Source organism: Pholis gunnellus (genome assembly GCF_910591455.1).
Source record: "Pholis gunnellus genome assembly, chromosome: 18".
Lineage (NCBI taxonomy): Eukaryota > Metazoa > Chordata > Actinopteri > Perciformes > Pholidae > Pholis > Pholis gunnellus.
Window position 1 is genome coordinate 13,485,158 of NC_136545.1, and position 21,212 is coordinate 13,506,369.

Here is a 21,212-nt window from a genome sequence, read left to right on the forward strand (position 1 = left end):
AGGCGTAGGCAGGAGGTTTGGCAGTGTGTGTGTGTGTGTGTGTGTGTGTGTGTGTTTGTGTGCATGCGTGACTGAGAGATAGGACTATAGTAAATGCCTTTCATATGTCCTTCAGGTCGCAGAAAATATTCAATTTTATGATTAATATTGGCCACAGCTTTCTTTACTCCTCCAGCTTGGATGCCATCCACGTTGTTCTTACCTCTAGAGATGTGGTCAGTAATGGGTCTGTGGTAGTGCATTCAAACATTGCCTGCTTTACATTATGATTCTAACAATGTACCCAATTGGCCACTTACTAATACTAGTTGTAGCAGGAAAGCAGACACATTTCACTGTGTGTGTGTATGTGTGTGTGTGTGTGTATCTCGTCCAGCTGGAACGTAGCATTCTGGCGTGAATGAGCATCCATTCCTTACATGCAGGCAGCTATAGTCGAGCAAAGGCTGACCCACAACGAGCAGACGATCCACCTCTGATGTCCAATGGCCACACAGCATCATTTCTTCTGCTGATACCGCTGAATAATCCTGTCCTGAGGGCTACATCAGGACAAGCGTCTCTGGAGAGGGCAAAAGTCTGGGCCGTTTTCCAATTGTTCTCTGTGGTTTCAGGGTGAAAAAGCCTGGCTGATGGCTCCATATGGGGCTGGGACCCTGTTGTGCGGTTCCCGTCAAGATTACTGATTTTTACGTCTCTCATGACCCTCAATTACTTAATCCCTGCTCATGGAAGCTAATATGACCTGTGTTTGTAGCTGTTTTTGGAAGAGTGATTTGGTTACTTCTACAGATGGAGCATGTACTGTATATCAAATATAACTGAGTTTCTAATAGATTTTAAATTTGATAACATTTGAAGAGATAAAGTACTTATCATCCACCAGACAGCAGCTCTAATAATATATTGTTTCTGCTCTTAGCTTGTACTTATTATTAGACAGCTCCTTCTTAACAAACTCATTCACCTTTCACAGTCAACCGTGACTTCTGTCAGAAAGCGCAGAGTGCATCGGCATACTATTATATCCACTGCTGCTGTTATTATTAGTGGTCGTACTTTTTCCATTATTATTCTGCTTACTACTCTCATTATATGAATTATTTATATCATATGCATTGAATGTGTTGTGTTGTTCATTCTGTACACATGACATCTATTGCACTTCTGTCCATCCTGGCAGAGGGAGCCCTCCTCTTCCTTTTTTTTCTCCCTGTTAAAGATTTTTCCTGTACTGATGTGCCATGAGGCAAATTTGTGATTTTGGACTTTTTGACAAATTAAATTGAATTGAATTGAAATTAATCGGTTGGTACCAGGTGAAGCGGGGTCATTATCACGCTTGATATTTTATGCAAAAGCAAAATTAAATTTTAGCGAATGATTGATAGCTATGACAGAAAGCCATGATAGAATCAATGTTTTATAATTCATGTCTCATAGATCAATTTCATCATTAACCAGGTCCGACAACAATGCAAATGCACAACAGGATATTACTTTGTGCAGCTGCTTTATGTAGGGTGGCTCAACATAGATGGATGCGTAATACAGGATATGTTTGCTCATGCGGGCTAAGCGTTATTGTTTGCATACAATAATAGTCTCACAATCACAACGTGCACGTCTTCACAATTGGCCACACAAAGGCATTCACACAAATGCACCTGCATATGTTTGTATTGTTATATTGGTGAGGACCCACATTGATGTGATGCATTTTTAGCCTCTAATCAGAACTTTACAGAACATGATTTTCCTAAGTATTTTAACCATAAAGGACTGGTTTTGACATATTGGGTAGTGCGCTTACTTAACGTGGTTGCTGAGAGTTAGCTGAGAAGATCGATACCTCTCATATGTGTCTGTTGAATATGAAGCTGCAGCCAGGGTACGATTAGCGTAGCTTAGCATTAAGCCTGGAACAGCTGCGCTGGTATCTTCTCGTCTAGCTCTCAGCAAGAAAGCAAATATGTTTATTTTCCCAAAATGTCAAGCTGTTTTTAGAAAAGAGGTACTTACACAAAATCTTATCTTTTGACTCAACACTGTTGTTTCTGTAAACAGTCTGAAGCTTCCTCACTGATGGAGAACAACAGCTGTAGTCAGCCTGAAGTCAAACACTGAAAATGGATGCCAATGGTGAAAAGTGTTTAAAAACATGCGAAGGAAGTAAATATGGTTTGTTATGTCACTAATTTGGGACCTTTGGGGTTTGAGAGGTTTTTAGAGACACTTGGAATCCATTATAACTGAATTCAAGCTGTTGTTGTCTCTCAATTTGGAAACCTACAAACGCTACAGCCGACTTTAAAGCCCGCAGGGGGTGAGTGTTTTGGGATAGAGTGTCACTCTAACCTCAAAACAAAACCTTGTAGAAGTGAAGGACAGCCCAAAAATGTCCTCAATTTTCAAAAAATGCCCTCACTGTGAAGGTTGAATCTCGGGTCCAACAAAGATAGAGAACATTACACCATGCGTTACCAACTGTGGCCAGTATCTAGCTCAGATTTAACTGGGTGTTCCTGTAATACAATAGCTCATTATTTAGAGCCACACACACACACACACACACACACACACATACAATGGGGCAGCTTCAGGCCATCAGATTAGTGGAAATTGACCCTTTCCCCACCCTGCAGCAACTTCCCTTTTACTCTGAACCAATCAAAATGGTGGGTTGGCAGAAAGTGTAATGTGAAACCGGGGGTCTTGGCTCAACACTTCAAACCTAGGGCACAGTTGGAGGCCAGCAGAAACAACAGCCGTAGTCTTTCACACTCTCTCACTCTCACAGATTTTCCGTACTTTGTTATACCCTGTTTACAAACACCATCTGCTGCATACACACAGTCACTTGTATTCAGCAACACACACCTCTGAGAGAGTTGCCTTATGGGAGTTACACTGTGGACTGCTGCTATGGATTAATCATTTTTGCTGGCTGGCTGTGTGTGTGTTATGGACTGGACTAGACTCGGTCTAGCCTAACGGGACACACTGAGGACTCACTAGCTTTCAGTATTAGCCAACTTAGCTGGCCATTGCCTGTTGGAGGTAGCTGAAGCTAGCTCCAGTATCTGCATGAGGCTACAGGGCCCTCTTTCTGTGTGAAGGGTGGATGATGCAGTGTGTGCTCTCCTTCGTCTTCCCTCAGCTGAGCTCCGGATCCCCCTGTAGCTGTGAGGTCAGCCCCGAAGGAACAAAGAAGAAGAAATCCAAGAACCTGTAAGTACATACATGAATCAGTTTTTGGGGTGTTTCCTGTCTGCGGTTACTTTCATCTTCACCGTCTGCTCATTTGGGAAAGTTGTTATCAAGAAATGGCATGTTCCCCCCCCCCCCCTCCTGAATACGGATTCTAACCTGTAACAATGTTAAATCATTTTTAGGAATGCTTTGCCTTTTAGGTTTCAGAATAGAAAGAGAATTCATGATGTATGTGTGAGAAAGAGGAGGAAAGAGAGTGAGTGAGAAGCAGCACAATAGATCAATCCTTCATAGTCCTGACAACTACAAAAGCATTCACCTCTTCTGCTTTCAATGCTCAGTCATAGACCTTTTATTTTCATGCTAATCATCAACATGTGTATTCAGTTGAAGGGTAACAATTTCACACCTGCTTTAACATCCATTATTTCAAAAGGATGTGTTTTACTCTTGTCCAAGCTAATGGTGAATGTTAATGACCTGTCTCAGCACATGTGGGGGCTAATGGAGACATCTGTACTTATTCTGACTCGTGTTAGCATGGGTGTGATTGGATTAGTGGACTGAGGATGTCGGGACATATCCAAGCCATGATGGCTACATTCAAAACCTTGCCATTTCCTCTCTATTTTGGGTAATTTAATCAATATCAATTTAGGGGGATTGAAAATAGGTCTTTAATGGTGCATACAACCATATTTCCCGTAGTGACTTTGAAAGCTGAAATTGAAGAAGCATGTTTTAGGCTTAAGGTAGCTGTGAAAGCTAATCATCCGACGCTGATCATCATCAACTTAATTAAGTGGCAAATGATGTGTGTGCTGATGATGAGTGTGGTGCCATATGCGTGTCTCACATTCTCAGCGGTGTGAGAAGTAAGGTGTGTGTTGAGCGGGAAGAGCGTGTCGTTTGAGTGTGCGCCGACGCCTCAGTGATTCATCAGCTGTTCAATGAGCCTCATTCACGCTCCTGTTCATCAGGGTGAAAGCCCATTTCACGCCGTGAGAGGCTGTCCTTGGGCCTGATAGCGGCCCATTCCTCTGCACAAGCTGTGTTTTTATGGCGTTTAGTTAACCAGTAGATTAAGTGATTAAGATTCCACAGCCTTTTTCCTGAGTCCAGAGTATTTTGCCTTTCTGTCAGCTGCTGCAAACAGCTTCAGACCAGCTTTGTTTGCATTAATAACACAGTCATTTCATAGCAAACAGCATCGATTTTCAGGTGTACACAGTTGGTTCTTTTATTCCCTTTTAAGAAAAATATTTCTAAATCAATGATTCATTATTAACCTGAGTCCTGATACACAGAATAAAAAAGATTGAGGTAGTAATGACTCTGTGTAATGTCTACCTGACAATTTGAGTCATGACCACAACAGGGATTTGCTCTCTAGCAGTAGGTAAACAAACATGAATCATGACGTCATCTTATGTTACACATCCCTTTGCCACTGCAGGGCATTCATATTTGTTTTCCAAACAATCAAAACTGTTGTGAAATGAAAACTTGCAATTTACAGTCAATACATTTAAGCGTCCAGACTAGTGTGCTGCTATTAACAATATATTTATTTTGACCTCTCAAATAGATTTAGTCTTCTATTTTGATGTTGGAGGAGGTATTTAGGCTAGATCTAAGAAAGTTGTATGCTCTCTGTTGACACTCTGATGCTTCTTCATTTACACACCTGTATTTGAGGCACATATTATAAATACGTCTGGTAAACTCTGTTGATATTTTTTTATCGTGGACCAGTCTCTATCTTTGTCCTTGTCCCATTGCAAGATGTTGATAGGTTGCGACGTTAATAACTGCTTGCCTTGCCAGGTGCGGTGCTAATTAACTTAAATGGTCTCACCTGTGTTTTTTGCTATAGAAAATGACTTCCATTCATTGATTGCAACCCTTTTCTGTCATCATCATTGGTTAATAGCACAAGGATAAGTCAGAAATCTTCATGAGCACCCACTTGTTTTCAGGCTTCTGTGTTTATTACAGCCTCTGTTTCCATAAAGAAATTCTCAATGTCACGAGCCTGCTATCTCTCATGAAGATTCTTTCATCTTGCAGTATTTGACCCATTTTCCACCATTTTTCATTATGCCACGCTGTAAACCAATGCCGGGAGCAATACTCTACTCAATAATATTAAGTCACACCACTGAACATACCCTCAATACAATATGTTTCTGTGTAACTCAGAGGAATACAAACACAATATGTTTCTGCTACAGATAGACATTTCAGACTTTCTAAACAACCAAGCGTGAAGGAAATGAAATATTTTTCTCCAGATGTTGGAGACTGATATATAGCATATAAACAGAGCCAATGGAGCAAGTATATATGGACACCAGAGGCCAACAGTATCTGACATGATCAAATCATGCTGAGATGTAGCAATTTATAGCTTAGAAAAGGTACTTTGACCTTCGGCCAATGTGATTTTTAGAGATGGGGATCCCGTAATAGCACTACATTGATTTCCTCTCCTCTCAGTGTCGCTCCTGCTGTGTACATTGTGTGCTGTGTCTTGGGATGTTCCCATCTCACACTCGTGGAGTGGTCTAAGTTTGCCAATTAGTGGTAGCATCGCTGTAAACACTCTTCTTCTTCATGTAGTCACCACGATCATAATTTGTGACAGGACGATTGAACGAAACACGTCACAGTACACAATGTAAATATCCCTAGTAGAAGAAAATGTATTGCATTTTTCACTTAGAGGCAAAAGCTACATAAGAGCACATAACATCTGTTAACTTCCTCTCTCCTCACCCACGAAGCTCCTCACCCACTATATTATCATCTTTTGTTTTTACTCAGTCCAGGTGTTCTGCTTCCCCAAGCAATGGCTCCCTGCAACATTATATTCCCTTTTTCCCATCTGGTAGTTTTCTACAAGTAGCAATAAAGCCATGAACCTATAGCACATCAGCAAGTGCACTAGAGTAACATGCAGAAATGTAAATAGTTGACAGATTATTTTAAGGTTACAGGGATACCAATACTTCAGTGATTAATACTGGTATCCCACTTTGAGTCATAAAGGCGGGAAATACGGACAGATTGAGAGGGCAGAGAAGAATTTAGCACAACACTGAGTGCCTATGAGGTGTTTATTACACAACATAAATTACCATCTGTGTATACGTATGTGTGTATATATATAGTATATACATATATATTGACACGCAAAAAAACAATACTGAAGTCCAAATAAAATGGGGAATCCGCAGCTTCCTGTATTTGCTTATATATATATATATATATATATATATATATATATATATACGTATATAGATCTACATAGATCTTAATATATATACAAGTAAGTAGTAGTTCCCAAGCAAATAATTGATTAAAACACAATAGTTTGCTGCCAGTTGGTGCATGTAAGGCCCCTTTTGTGTGCTGTGAAAGTTAGTTATGCAGTTAGACATGATATGCACCGACCTTGAAGTACAATCAATGTTAAGAACCAATTAAAGTTCTTATGTTATTTATAGACATCTACAAGTACTAAATCAAAGACTTCCTGAAACTGGAAGGTCTCATCACCTAATTAAAAAATACCAAGAAAGAGGTGTGGACATCCGATTTATAATCTTGATTTATAATCGGAGCATCAGAGCACCACTGCAATGCTTAACACATTTATTGTATACGCTCAAGCAATGTCGTACTAAGAGTGCTCCAGCCATTTAGCATTGCACTCCTAGAAACATTGTTGGAATTAATTTCACACATTCTTCTTGCTTGTCAAAAACTATTTCCCGCATTACAACTTAACCGCCAGCAGTTCAACAAAGTGTTTTCTGTAGCTGCCATAGCTCCCCATGTGTTGTTCCATTTTTAAGGATGCTGTAGCCTACGGTGCATGTTCAGGGCAACGTGCTTTGGATCAGCTCAGTAGCTACGCTGTAACCCTTGAACACATACCCATGAATACAGCTTTAGTACTTCTAGTTGAGGTTATGCTATCCTCAGACATTGTATCTAGAAGAACACAAGACACATTGAAAATATTTTTTGAAGTTCGTCCATTTTAAGTTCTTGATTGAGGATATTAGATTTTATTCTGACACGGCTAGAAACTAAACTTGTATTTTTTATTTAAACTAATCTGTTAAATGAAGCAAGCATCCAGTGCAGAAACTACAAAAGAGATAACAGGATATTTTGACGTGTGTGAAGTCTTTTCTTTTAGCCTGATATAGCAGTTTTAACACAGAGCTCTACCACTGCTTGTCATCTGGGACAGATGAACAGATCATTACAGTAGTCAAGTCACTTGTTTTGCCAAAAAGACAAATGTCATCTCCACTCACTAACCCATAAAACTAAAAGAAAAAGGCACCCAGGCCCCAGAGGAAGGAATCTGTCCTCACTAAACACTGCGTGGTGATTGGGTGAGCCCAGGGTCCGCCTTCCCCAGACCCCCCCGGACTATATAAAGCTCCACCACATCCTCTCAGAGGTTAGAGGAATGTGATTGTCAAACAAACCCCTGGGCCCCGAGCACCGGCACTCCTGACACACGCTTACATGCAGTCTAATTTCTGCACCCAACAAGTGAACCTGCGTACAGGCTGGCACCCATGTTTCACACTATGGTTGATTTCTCAGAGAAGTACCTGGAAAGGTAAGAGCAAGGGCGGTGGATGTGTGTCTGTGTGGTTGATCTTTGATTATTAAGAATTAGAATCAGGAGGCAGGGTAAGCAAAGCGTGAGTGGGGGCTGTTTTGGGTCCCACAGGAATCAATGCTCTCCAGCGGTAGGAAGCTATTTGACCTCTACATGGATCTCATTTGACAGTCGCAGGGAGGGAGAAGAAGCCCCCGAGAGGCTGAAGCGCTCAAACTATTTTGGAGGAAGCAGCTTTAAGCTCTGACTTGAGGCTGCCCCTTTTTCTTATTATACGCAGCCTGGATTTCAGGAATAGGATTGCTCATGTGGTCTGTGTGGGTAGGAAGGTGAGTTAGCTCAGAAATAGAGCTCTTTTTTTGGTCCCGATTGAGCGAGACTGTGAATGAGATCATATTTATGGACGGAATTTAGGACAATTCCCTTTTTCATTGTTCTTCTAGGAATATGGCGGAGTGACTTTTCTCGATGTTATAAAGGAGCCTTATAGATTATCCTTTCTCTTTCTTACGAGTTCCTGTGCGTGCCTGACGCTCTTGGATTCGTCACATCTCTGGACTGTTTTGTCTGTGAAGAAAGTACGACAGAAACACTCACAGTGCGTTCCCGTATCTTTTTAGACTGAGCCCAAACAGTATAAATGTTATTCGAAAATGTAGCAGACACACTGACACAACCCTTGACCCGTTATACTCGCACAGACACAGATGCACAAACAGAGCCACAGGGCTGTTTGTGTGGCTTGTCCAGTATCCACTTCACTGGCACACAGCCTTCTGTAAATAGAAAGTGGCAGAGGGAATGAAAACATGCTTGAACCTTGCACTGCTGCTCTCGCCATCTGTATTTCAGTTGCTCTATTGAGCTCATCGCTGTACCCCAAATCTCACAGGTCAGGCTTTACAAAAGGGTGGACTTCTATCATTGTGGGGAGCTAAGCCTCATGGAGCGCACAACAAAAGTGGGATGAAGTGGAGCAGTGGATTTCGGCTTGTGCTTGCATGGTACATTGTGATCTGCAGTGTGTCTGTCTGCGGCTCTCGACCATGTGCTCCCAGAGCCTTTCCCTGGGAGTGCGGCCTACTTTTTCAGAACACCAGGAATAGCCAGCAGGGTGCTATTAGTGTGTCTAATGTGAGCCAAGCAAAGAGGGAATAAAGAGTACGGAAACCTGCGGGTAATTGCGGATCCAAAGACCTCTCGCTCCTTCACTCAAGCACATGAAGCGCTCTCTCTTAAACAGACACAAACAGACACTCAGGCGTGTGTACGCGTTACGCCCGTGCGTTGCAAACATGGGTAGCTGTACGAGTGTGTTGGTGGGGCAGTGGAGCGTACATTTCTGTGTGGCAGCGCGTTCGATCAAAGATCATGTTAATTTGATAATCCTTTAAAGAGGATGTGTCAGTCTTTGAGCAGGTTAGGTTAAGTGCAGGGGTCAGTGTATGTGATAAATCAAATGGGAGTGTGATGCAGTACATTTCTAATGGTGCTAGTGCTGGGGAGCTATTAGCCGACACAGTAAAGTATTACTATCAGCTTCAAATACAGAGGTGATCAAAGTGAGAGACTATGAGAAGCACCATGAGCACGTAAAGAGCAGAAGTGCACAGAGCACGGGGTACAGTATCCTTGATGTTGCTCTAGAAATAGACTCAAGTACAAGACTACTTTTCATCTCTGATATTGAACTGATAAGGAAGTATCTGTAACCGTGGTTTCTGGCCTTGGTGGTTTTGAGGAGGGCTTCATCTCTTTTTTTTTAAGTCTAAGTTAAGGATTTAGAGTTTCACCCGAGGAAGCTTTACTCAACATGCTAATAGTGTGTCCCCTTTGTTTTTAGCCGATATTGCAAATCTCTGGTGCTATAACAATGCAAATGTCTCCGGTCTGGAGGACACAGACACCACCGGAGGATGACGGATGTGTCTGCCCACATTGAGGGAGGAGTATTATGTGGACCCTCCTTAAAGTTGGAGTTTCTGTTGACTCCCATTGAGCTAATAACCACACAGGCAGTTTAATTTATGGCTGTGTCAGTTGAGTGTCTCACGCCTCCTGCAGCTAACATGCAGACTTACAAAAAAAAAAAAGTGTCTCTGCAGTCTGTGTTGCCAGTGTGTACTGCTTTAAAAAAAGGCAGCTACGTATTGTGTGAAATGGATCACTTTTTTAAAATAGTGCTGTATTTAAGTTTCTGAAAATAAGCGGAGAGATAAAACATGGGATGATGTAAGCTCAAGTTGTTTCCAGTCTTGACAGACACCAACCTTTGGGTGGAGAAGAATGCCCTGTAATTAATCTGCTGGTAGAGGGTGGAAAATGTCAACTGTTTGTGTTTGCAATATCCTTTGACACCCACATGGTGGCAGGATAGAAACATACATTTCTCTTAAAATGTGTCCATGACATCATTGTCGCATCATACGTACGCGGGCTCAGCAGACATATATCATAAAGCGTCTTTTTACCAGGCCAACAAAATATATCCCAGCCCTTATAAAATACTTTTCTCCCTCACATGACTTTTAGCGAGCACATGCACAGACCTAATTGCCTTGACTGCAACCTAAAAATAGAACAATCTAATGAATCCTGCTCTGATGTTACGAGTTTATTTAACAGCAGGGTAGTTTTTATTTGCGTGATAATGTCCTTCGGGCTGGCAAGTGTGAGCTATTCACAGGGACGCAGCATTAGAGCACCCTGTTGTTTCTGATGAAAGAGATGAATTATGTTCAGCATCTGGTTCAAGGCAGCTTCATACACTTATGAATCCACAATCAATGGATGAGTCATCGCTCCACCGGGGATGCTGTGTGGACATTTAGGCATTACATAGGATTAGATGTGGAATTAATTCTGAATTAATTAAGTCTCTTTCGATCTCTGTTTCGTTATAAATTTTTTGAATTTCCATTTTTCCCTTGGCGTGATAAGAAAGAAAACTTCCACGTAGCTTCTTCTATATCCACACCATTTATGCTTTTACTTTTTTTTATATTTATTGGTATTGCATTCATTTTCTTAGTTACCCATTTTGCAGTTCCACTCTCCTGAACCTCACAAATGCTTTTGTGGCGCTCTGCGTCGACTAAAGTAATCTGCACCAACTGAACCCAAACCCGAAAAACACACCCAAATCAATACACCCACAAAAGTCACACTCATCCTGATTTTAAAGGAGCCATTCAGCTGCTGCTTCCAACAACTCATGCAGTCATGTCGTGTCATGTTTATGGTCATGTTTCTACTTTTCCTGTCCAGCGGCAGTTGGAAAAACTCACATCAGACAGCTGACTGCGTTCTCTGTTCGGGCTCGGCGGCCGCGTTGTGTGACTGTCTCACATTTACGCATGCATAAATTAGCTCCCTCCCACTTCCCCATCACACACACATGCACACACTGCTGGAGACTGGGAGTTTTCCAACACCTGTGACTGGCATGAAAGCACCAGTGAAGTGGGCATGAGTTGGCACAGACGCAGGGGGGTTCTTTGAAATGTCTGTGTGGGCGTTCTGTCATCCCCTTTCTAGTATGTGTGCATGTACAGTGTTTGTTTTAATCCGCAGTTGTGTGTTCTTCCAACCCCCCCCCCCCCCCCCGCTGTGTGTGCACATTTGAACGATAAGTGTCTATAACTGGAAGCCTTGTTTCTTAATTTGGGGTGTACATGCTCTCCTGGGGGCTGCCGGCTGGCAGTGGCACAGCCTGCAGTGATTAGGGCCAGCGAGCGCACACTGCCGCGCTGCATTATTAGCGGGCCAGCCAATCCACAGTGGAAATCAAAAGCAGGGACTCAGGAAATGGGTGTTGAGTGAGGTCACATCCCAATGAGGCAGCACGTGCTCCAGGTCGGGAAAAGCCAGGACACGCACCATGGGATTATGGGAATGCGCAAGGATTCTGAAGGAACCCGTGGGGATTGAGGATTGGTGTATCACCTTGTGTGGGATTTGAGGTGGCGCATGTGCAGCTGGGGGTATGTGTGTGTGTGTGTACGATGGTTAGAGGAAGGTGAGACAGGTGAGGTGGGCGGTCAGGGGGATTTTGGATGCTGCTGCTGGAGGGAAGCACAGGAGTGAGGAGGTCACTGTGCCCTGTTACCTCGGCCCTGGGTCAGCTCCCTCTCAGCAACCCCTCTAGGCACATGGAGAATGGCGTGATGAAACAGAGGAGTGAGGATTGAGTCTCTCTCCTCCTTCTCTGCCACATTCGCTCAGTCCCTGCCGAGGAACCTGCCAGGGACACATCTATAGGAGAGGCTGTTAGCGATATTAGATTGACAGGCGAGACACTGACACGAAGCGAGGAAAGGGAGCTTGCCATCCGTCTTTTGGAACAGCTCTGTCCCACCATAGCAACATACCTGGCTGAAGACTAAAATGTACACAACAAGACATGTATTTTCATCTTTTCTGGCTTTTGTGGGTTTGATTTTCATGTGGATTTACAGTGCTGAAGAACTTAATTGGTGATTCCCATGCCTTGGATTGTTTTAATTGTGGACGTTGGACTTGGACTCAACACACTTTCTTCCTTTTTCTGTTTTTGTCCACCTCCGCTATCTACTTTATCATTCCTTTCATCCTTATTCCATTTTCCCCCTTGTCCTGCCTCGACGTCCTCCCTCCCTTCTATATTCATAAATCTTTCTTTCACTCTTCTCTCGCTTGCCAACTCTCTCCCTCTTTCTCTCTTCACTCTTCCCTTCACCCAGGGCCAAAGACATGAAGAATCGGCTGGCTTTCCTGCGGAGGAGGAATGAATCCCCAGGAAGCAACCCAGCCAGCAAGTTAGACAAATCTATGAAGTCAGTCAAGTAAGTGGCCACTTCCTGACAGCATGTGCATGTGGGTGTGAGTGAGACTGTGTTCCGGGTCTCGCCACGACTGGTGATGACCCGGCCTTTGGAGGACATGTGGGCAGCAGCATGTAGAGGAGTGTGCTTGTAATGAGTGACATGAATAAAAGGCATGAGCGCTCTGTGTAACTATGTCACATCTGACGGAGGGAGAGTGGATATTATTTTAAATTATAGAGAAAAAAACAAACAAAATATATTTGTGACAAATATCATAAACAAAGTATCAGAGATCAAGATATTTCCGACTGTTTCCATGCCGCTTACTTTAGCGATTGCGAATGATTTCACAGGAAGCTAAATAAATGCTGTATACTTTTTATACATTCTTAACATTTGGTCCCAGGCAGCCATAGTAAATGTATTAAAATATCAATGGCATAGATTTTGGTATTTACATTTCCCTAATATCATAACACTATAAACATGGTACTTTGCCAAGCAGCTGCTTCAACACACACACACACACACACACACACACACACACACACACACACACACACACACACACACACACACACACACACACACACACACACACACACACACACACACACACACACACGCACGCACACATGTACATACATGTTCTGAAAGACATAACAGTTAGAGAAACAAAATGACAAATTGTTAGAGCAAATGCTATTTTTGTTGATTTGTCAGAATAAATAAAACTAATTCCATCATCAAAAGACACAGACAAATGTCCAAATTGACTAAAAATGTACCTGAAACTCTACAGCAACGTTTTTTTCTTACTGTGTCAAATAAGGCCTCAGATGTGGATTACAGTGAGATAAGAGCTGTGACGAGGCATACTTCACAACAGGGTACAGGAAGAATGAGAGGCAGCAGGGGGCAGACAGACGCTGGTGGGGGGGGGGGAGGGGTCTAAACCTGATGATACATCCCCATTGGCCGACCGGAGCCCCTCCCCTCCCGCATTTGCAACTTGCATTCAGTGGGAATATAAAAGCCTACCCCCACCAGACTGGAGCAGAAAAACTCATGGCTCTCAGTGTCGTTAGCTCTCACAAAGCAGAACCGAATGAGAGGGGAAGAACAACAGTAGACACAGCCTAGAGTGGAAGGAAGCAACAGAGAGGGATTACCTACTTCCATCTGCGGATGGGTCACACAATGAGAAACCTGACTGAGATGGGCTTGTTAAAGAATCGCTCTGCTTTTATCTGCAGGCCCACCCCAGAAGAAGCACTGAAATGGGGGGACTCACTTGACAAGCTGCTGACTCACAAATGTAAGTTACTTTTAATTCCCTTTTTTCTCTCTTTTTGTCTCTCATGTTCTCCCTCTTTTACATACATTGAATACATACACGTCTTTTTGTTTTTTTGATAATTTGTTCGATATGACTCAGTGCAATACTGTCTTGGCAGTGCGTGAATGTAGACATACAGTGCTTTGCATGAGGTGGTGGGGGAGGGTGGTGGGCGAAGGATGTATGCCTGTACTGATGTATGGATTACACACACAGTGAACGGGCAGCTTGAATCAAGTTTCCCTAATCCCAACAGACTTTACATAGTAAGGAGTGGAGACTTAAACCGGCAACCTGCAAGTGTGTTGCTATTTTTGTACCATCTTTCACAGTTCAACCACAATCCTCTTTTAAAAGCTGATACAAAGCCAGCACTACATCTGCTCCTCATTCGGGCTCCGTTGGCCTCTTCATTCTGCCCCATTCCTTTCCCCCCCGTCTTCCACCTCTTTCCTCACTCCTGCCTAACAGAGTGAGGTAAGAGATGACCGCCTGCATTGGCTCTGCTTATCAGCGTGGGTGATTCATGGGAACGGAAAGGTGCAGACTGGAGAAGTGGGTGGACACGGCTTCCTGCTATTCTTTCTTCTGGATGCCTTCTTCCTCAAATCATTAACTGGACCGAAACTGAAGAAAACCCCCCCCAAAAGTGCCAGAATTAGCCCTCTTCCCCTAACACTAAAACAGCCACCTCTTTGTTCATTCACAGCATGTGTAAAAGGGGAATGTATAGCTAGTCATGCTGCAGGGAGGGTGAAGTCTAAAAGGATTTTGAGGACTTGAATATGTGCCGCGGTGTTGTTAGGGTTTTTTATGTCTAACTTTATTCCAACCACATGACTCGAATGGCCGTCACAGAGCTATTTTAGGCGCTGAAACTCTCAAGGAGCGCGTCTGCTGTGAGGTTGCCATGGCACTCTCGTCAACTCTCCTCTTGTTTATTCTCCTCCTGTCTGCTTTCCGTCAGATGGTCTGGCAGCGTTCAGAGCTTTCCTGCGCACCGAGTTCAGCGAGGAGAATCTGGAATTCTGGCTCGCATGTGAGGAATACAAGAAGGTCAAGTCGCAATCTAAGATGGCCTCAAAAGCCAAGAAAATCTTTGCAGAATACATCGCTATCCAGTCTTGTAAAGAGGTGAGTGAGAGTACACACAACACTTGGATACTGGGGGTGGGGGGGGGGGGAAATGGCATCAAAACAGCCTCCTGCTATTTCTTCAAATTAACAGTATCATGTTGCACTTGCCTTATACTTGTTGTATTGTTTTCCTCTGCAGGTAAATCTGGATTCGTACACCAGAGATCACACGAAGGACAACCTGCAGAATGTGACGCGCTCCTGCTTTGACCTAGCACAGAGGCGGATATACGGGCTGATGGAGAAGGACTCATACCCCCGCTTCCTGCGCTCAGAACTCTACGTGGACTTAATCAACCAAAAAAAGGCCAGCTCCACTTCGACTTCATCTTCCTCATAAGAGACCAGAAGCAGATCTGAGGAGAAGAGAAACATGACGATGAGAGAGAAAAAAAACAAAAGGGTCAGACTTGAAAAAAGTACAGTGGGTGGGTGGGATGTGAGGGTCTTTGTTTGCCTTTTTTTACAATTTGTTTTGTGTATGTCATCCTGTCCACTATGATTTTGTGTTGTTGTTGTGGTGTGAGAGGACGCGGCAAAGCTATGGCACTGCAAAGGAATGTAGTTTACACGGTTACCAGGTGGATGGATGAATGAGTGGACTGATGAATGGATGGATGGATGAATGATACTAAAACTACAGAAGCCCACAAACGGGGGCTGGAGCAGGAGCTGGACGCTTGTCTCATCACTGTCTCTCATTTTTGTGGTGTCGGTCTTTTGCTCGTGTTTTTAAGTTTTTGTCCAGTTGTACTGGAGAAAAGGAGGGGTTAGCTCAGAAAACCCCCGCAGACATGAAGACAGTCCGGTACTGTTTTTCACTTTTTTTCCGCTTAATTTCCTCTTAAAACTCCCACTTTAAATCCCCTCCTTTCCTCCACCACGTTCTCTGTGAAGCCACTTCAAAGCTGTCGGTACGACACAAAGTCCTTTCTCTTTGGGTGTGTGTGTGTGTGTGTTGTTTTTTTTTTAGCAGGCTCAAAACTGTACGGAGGGGGAAAAAACAATATGTCTGATTTAAAGCTGCCGTTATGGCTCTGTTTCACACGCATCTTTGTTCAACACCTGCAACCTCTCAACGCTTCTATAAACAAGCTTTCACCTTATTCAGTTCCATCAACAAGACTGTGGACAAGCGTTTAACAGGGACAGAGACGGAGACAGCGAAGGGCAAAGAACAAAGATGTATAAATGACGGACGGACTGGAGCTGTGATGAAATGGAGACATGTGTCACTCGCATTCAAAGTCACATTCAAAGCCAGGGATGGAAGAAAAAGACGACTTGCTTCCTGTCTCCAAAGACTGTTTACAACGAGGAACAAAAAAACTGAAGAGGAAAAAGAAGAAAAACGTTCTGTGCAGCCAAACATTTCCTTTTAACATTGTAGCTCATTCTGGACTAATCGAGGAAGTATTCTCAGGACATTGCCATGACAGGTTCAAGCTTGGTTTATCTTCTGTTTTTCTACACACCCACTGTTTTTATATGCTTTAGGGTTCCAACCTGCACTCCCTAGTTTTACTGAGCAATACACAAGAGGTTGCTCGTTTAATAGTCAGTGGACAAAAGATGCTCCACGTTGTACAAAACTTTGCCTATTTATTTAGATTAACTGGCTGGATGCTTCTACAGACACCCTCACCTCCTCTAAAGCACTCAGCTAGAAGCTCTCACTTTCCTCTTAACCACCGAACAGGTCCAATGCTGTCCTGACCTTTAAGTGCAATATTGTTTTTTTATTTGATTATTATGTTTGGGTTGTGCATTTATTTGGATGATTTTGAATTTTTATGGGGAAGACGAATGGCTTGAGCTCTGTATTAACTTTATTTGTTAAGAGAAAAAAAAAAAGTATCGCTATAAGGTTGACTTACAACGTAAACTTTCAAGAACCATAAGTAGTTTAATGAACTTTAAGCAAGTGATTCTAACTGTGTTATTACCCCCTGGCAGCAGGCAGCTGGGGGGCATTTTGGTTGTAAATATAATTCTTTAAGAAAACTATGTGATAACACATTAAAAACAAACAAAAACAAAAAAACCCATAGGTCTCTGCTGGTGAATGTGGGACCCAGCTGTATTTATGTAAATATGAGAGACTCAAAACTATAAGATGACGTGTATTGTTTAAAAAAGAAAAGTAGGTGAGCAAGAGCAGGAACAATCTGCTCTGTTTCCCTGGTCATACACTGCTTGTAAGGAGTTTTCTGAACTGCAATTTATCATTTTCACTGTTTACAATTCAAAATGCATCTCTTATGATAGCAAGTGAAAACAGTAGAGTACATTTGGTGTCATTGCTAAAGATAAATAAACCAACCAACTGATGAAGTAAGATGTGTTGTCTCTGGATTGTCCTTGCACTGTGCATTTGCTGATGCGTATTAGTCACCAACATGCCAAGACTGACTGATGCATTCAAGTGATCCATAAGCTCCCATAAGCAATGGTTAAAGAACAGACCCATGTATGAATTTGTCAAAATGAATAGTGTCAATAACACCAATAGACATTTTGTCAAACGCAGGTATTTGCTTCCTTGCAGAGAGACGAGAGGATTGATACCATTCACTAAATATACACACCAATCCACTGCCAGCATGCGCTTAGCTTAGCATAAAGGCTAGACACTGTTAGACTGGCTTGGTCCGAATTTGTATACCAGCACAGCTTGCTGCTCTCACACTTTTGTTTTTGTACTGATTATTAAACAAATATATAATTCCCGCTGGAAGTAATACCATCATACTCACCAAGTTCATTTCTGAGATCTGAGGAATTTGTTTACACTGAAAATAAATCTGATAGCTAAAACAAAAGCAGATTACAGACAGATTGTTGCATCATCTTCGACCTGTTGTACAGTAGTGCATGCACAGTTTACTGTGCAACAAGGCATTACTACCAACATTTTGGTTTGATTAAACTGTTGGTTGAGATAATAGGGCTGAATTGTAGGCTCTCTGAACGCTTCGGTTTCTTGCCCCTTCACCCTTTGTCGTAGCAATGTTGCTGTGGTCCCAGAATCCTCTGAGTACGATATCATTACCATAACCGATGGCTACAACTACGAAAAGAAGATCCAAGTTGTTGAAAGATAATTTTTTTACACATCATATAAGAACTCCCATACAAACAGAGCAAATTATTGTTTCTATACTTGGTCAATAATGTAAAATCTGGGGATGCAGCGGAGTAGTATTCCAGAAAATCACAACTCGTCCTATTATCAGCTGTAGAAGAAGAGTCAGTGAGTGGGACACGGGGTCGAGTGTTGGCCGGGTTATTGGGTTGGGATGAGAGGAGACAGTGTTTGTCTGTGTTTTGGGGGGTTGATCAGTCTGAAGTGGTGTTGGAAACTGTAGTAGTAACATCGCCTAATCCTCTTTACCAGCTGCCATCTGTTTTGACAGACACAGCTTCTTTTTCCAGAAAGGAACTGTCATCAACCTTACTATCTTCTCTCTCAGCCTGTTTCCTCTCCATCTTGCTCGCTGTTGACTGCCTCTTTGTCTTCAGAACCCACACTTATGTATTTCTTTCTTTAATTCTATACAATGGAGGACCTGCTCTCAAGCTGGATCCCTTTACCAGAACCTTTTGTTCAAAGTTTCCTTCCTCTCTGCCATCTGTGTAAACCACGTTACAGTTCTTGTCATTGTTTTCAAATTCAGCTGTCACGTGAGCCTCAAATAACGGCAGCTCGCATTTCCTGCTCGTCCAAATATGTCCGTCAATGTTTCGTCTCTTATCTGACTTTCTCGTCAAGAAAAAGTTTGTGACATGGATACGACTTGACAAGTGTTATTATCTTTACAGCAGCTTTTCAATGTTGTGCAACATTTTAAAGATAACCATGCCGTGTCTGCTGGGCTACGGGGAAATAAACGTGGCAGTCTGTAGGTTTGGACCCATTAGCTTAGCTTAGCATAACGGCTGGAAGCATTCGGAAACTATGTCTAGCCAAGAAATTGTTCAAGCACATCACTCCCTATGAAACCACAATTTATAGATTAATCAAACAAGATAAAGTGTTAATTAGTGCTCTTTGGACAAAGTTTAGCTGTTTACCCTCGTTGCCTTGTTGTCTTTATGCTAAGCTTAGCTAATTACCTGACTATCGAATTAAGTGCTATAACGATTATTAGACATTCCAGTTTGTTTACGCCTCTATCAGACAACCTCATATAAATAACTATCAGTTTTTTGCACCGTGAACCGAGAAGACCCATAACACGCAGTCATGCTGAATTCAGTGGGGCTTCCCCTCTTTCCTCTCATCTATTTGTGCAGCAATCAAGGGGCTTAAGCCTCGATTAATCCGTAATTCTCAGATCGGCCTATCCTTTCAACTCTTGGCAGGTTTACAAAAGAAACAACACATCTCTCCAGCTGCCCTCGCTGACTCAGTGGACACCTCAATCCCCGAAAGTGTGTGTTTGTTTGTCTGCGTGGAACAAGTCTTTAATGTTCACACCAGTAGCCTCATCCTCACAGTTTAGCACATTATGGGCAAATAAGAGGATCAGATTCATTGGAGAGCTTTGCTTATTATGTATAATTTGCTACATTTATTCCATTTTCTGATCTGCTGCATGTGGTGACATCATCAAGAACATAAGGTTCATTTTCTTGAAGTACGTCATTAGCATATAGCTCGGTAGCTTTAGCGGATGTCGTCGTTGCTGCTGGTAGACAGAGACTTTAAAAACAGCAACAGACAGAGGAAGGGACAGTGGAAGGAAGCAGAATAGAATTGTTGTATCCCAGTGGTCTAATCAGAAAAGCTCAGCTTTATATATATATAGAGGGCCCTGACACAAATAGATACGCTTTATTCAAGTATTGCTGATGCTTTTTGAGAAACACTGGACACGGATGGCGTTAAAGGAAGTTTGACATTTTGGAATTTTTTTGTATTTTGTTTCTTGCAGAGAGTTCAATGAGAGGATTGATTCCACTCTCACGTTTGAATGGTGAATATGAACTGTGAAATATAGACGGTTATCCTGACTGTGCTGAAGTAGGAGAGCTGTAGTCACACGTGAAACTATTTCGGTGTCAAGGATTGTCAAATTGCTCCCTCCTGCAACCAAACTTTTCCAGTGCTTCACTGCTGGTTCCGTTAAACCCCCTAGCTAATATCATGCAACCATCAATTAGATTACACAGTTGTTTTCTGGGACCTGACCAACACCTTGAACCAATATATTGTCTCATTGTCTCCACCCAAGTTATTTTAAGGTTCCGTACACTCACTCTTGCTGCTTCTGAAGCTCAAGGACACAGTTTCCTTCCCAGGAGAAGCTTTAGCGGTGAAACCGCTCCAGATGGTTCCTCTATAATGAAACAGCATTTAATCAACACCATGCAACAGTTGATTTTGAGCTGTAGAAGCTGAACTGTAAAATCAAAGTAACCTTCTGCAAGGTCAACCAGAACTGGAAAGCAAGGTACTTGCAACTGAAGCATCAGGTAAGAGATGTTTTTCCTGGCTACAATTCAGTCCATACGCCCACTTTAAACCATCTGATGCGTGACAGATATTTCCACTTTCATTTCACGAGGTTCCATGTCACTTCAGACTGAGACATGGTAACTGTACAAGAAGACATTGCCTTTCTTCACTCATGTTTTTATAAAGACGCTAACAGTAAACAACTTAATCCTGTCTGGAAGACAGATTTTTCACTTTATGTCATTAAGCTGCATGAAGCCATTGTTTAGACCTTTTACAGATTACATTTCAGAGTTTTCTCCTTTTAAAGTATGCCCTTTGCACTCGCAAGAGCCAGTATTCCATTGTACCTTTTCTCTTCTGTCTCATTGAGCTGTTTTGACATGGACCCTGCTGGATGTTCCATCAACGAGAGAAAAGGCAGGTGGATTCTTCCACAACAAAACACTTAAAATGATGAATGTTTTAAGTACAGCAACACTAAGCTAAAAGAATGCCCTTCACTAATAGGATTGTATCAACCGAAAACCTGCTAACCTCATCAGATTATTCCACTAGAAAATAAAATCCTATATGTAGTGTTGTTTCCTTAACCTCATTTTTATTTGT

At 42.5% G+C, this 21,212-nt stretch overlaps 1 protein-coding gene across 2 annotated transcripts in view; it reads left to right on the forward strand.

The window, feature by feature from the left end:
* rgs3a (regulator of G protein signaling 3a) overlaps positions 1–17,093 on the forward strand; it is a gene marked incomplete at its 5' end in the record, with an annotated part of 120,015 nt that extends 102,922 nt beyond the window's left edge. For both annotated transcript variants that reach the window (XM_079179190.1, XM_079179191.1), the window contains 5 exons: positions 3,161–3,231; positions 12,583–12,684; positions 13,923–13,984; positions 14,973–15,139; positions 15,282–17,093. In XM_079179190.1, the coding sequence (XP_079035316.1) occupies positions 3,161–3,231; positions 12,583–12,684; positions 13,923–13,984; positions 14,973–15,139; positions 15,282–15,482 (603 nt within the window). In that variant the 3' untranslated portion in view covers positions 15,483–17,093. The remainder of the gene's footprint in view (positions 1–3,160; positions 3,232–12,582; positions 12,685–13,922; positions 13,985–14,972; positions 15,140–15,281) is intronic.
* Between the last annotated feature and the right edge of the window lie 4,119 nt (positions 17,094–21,212).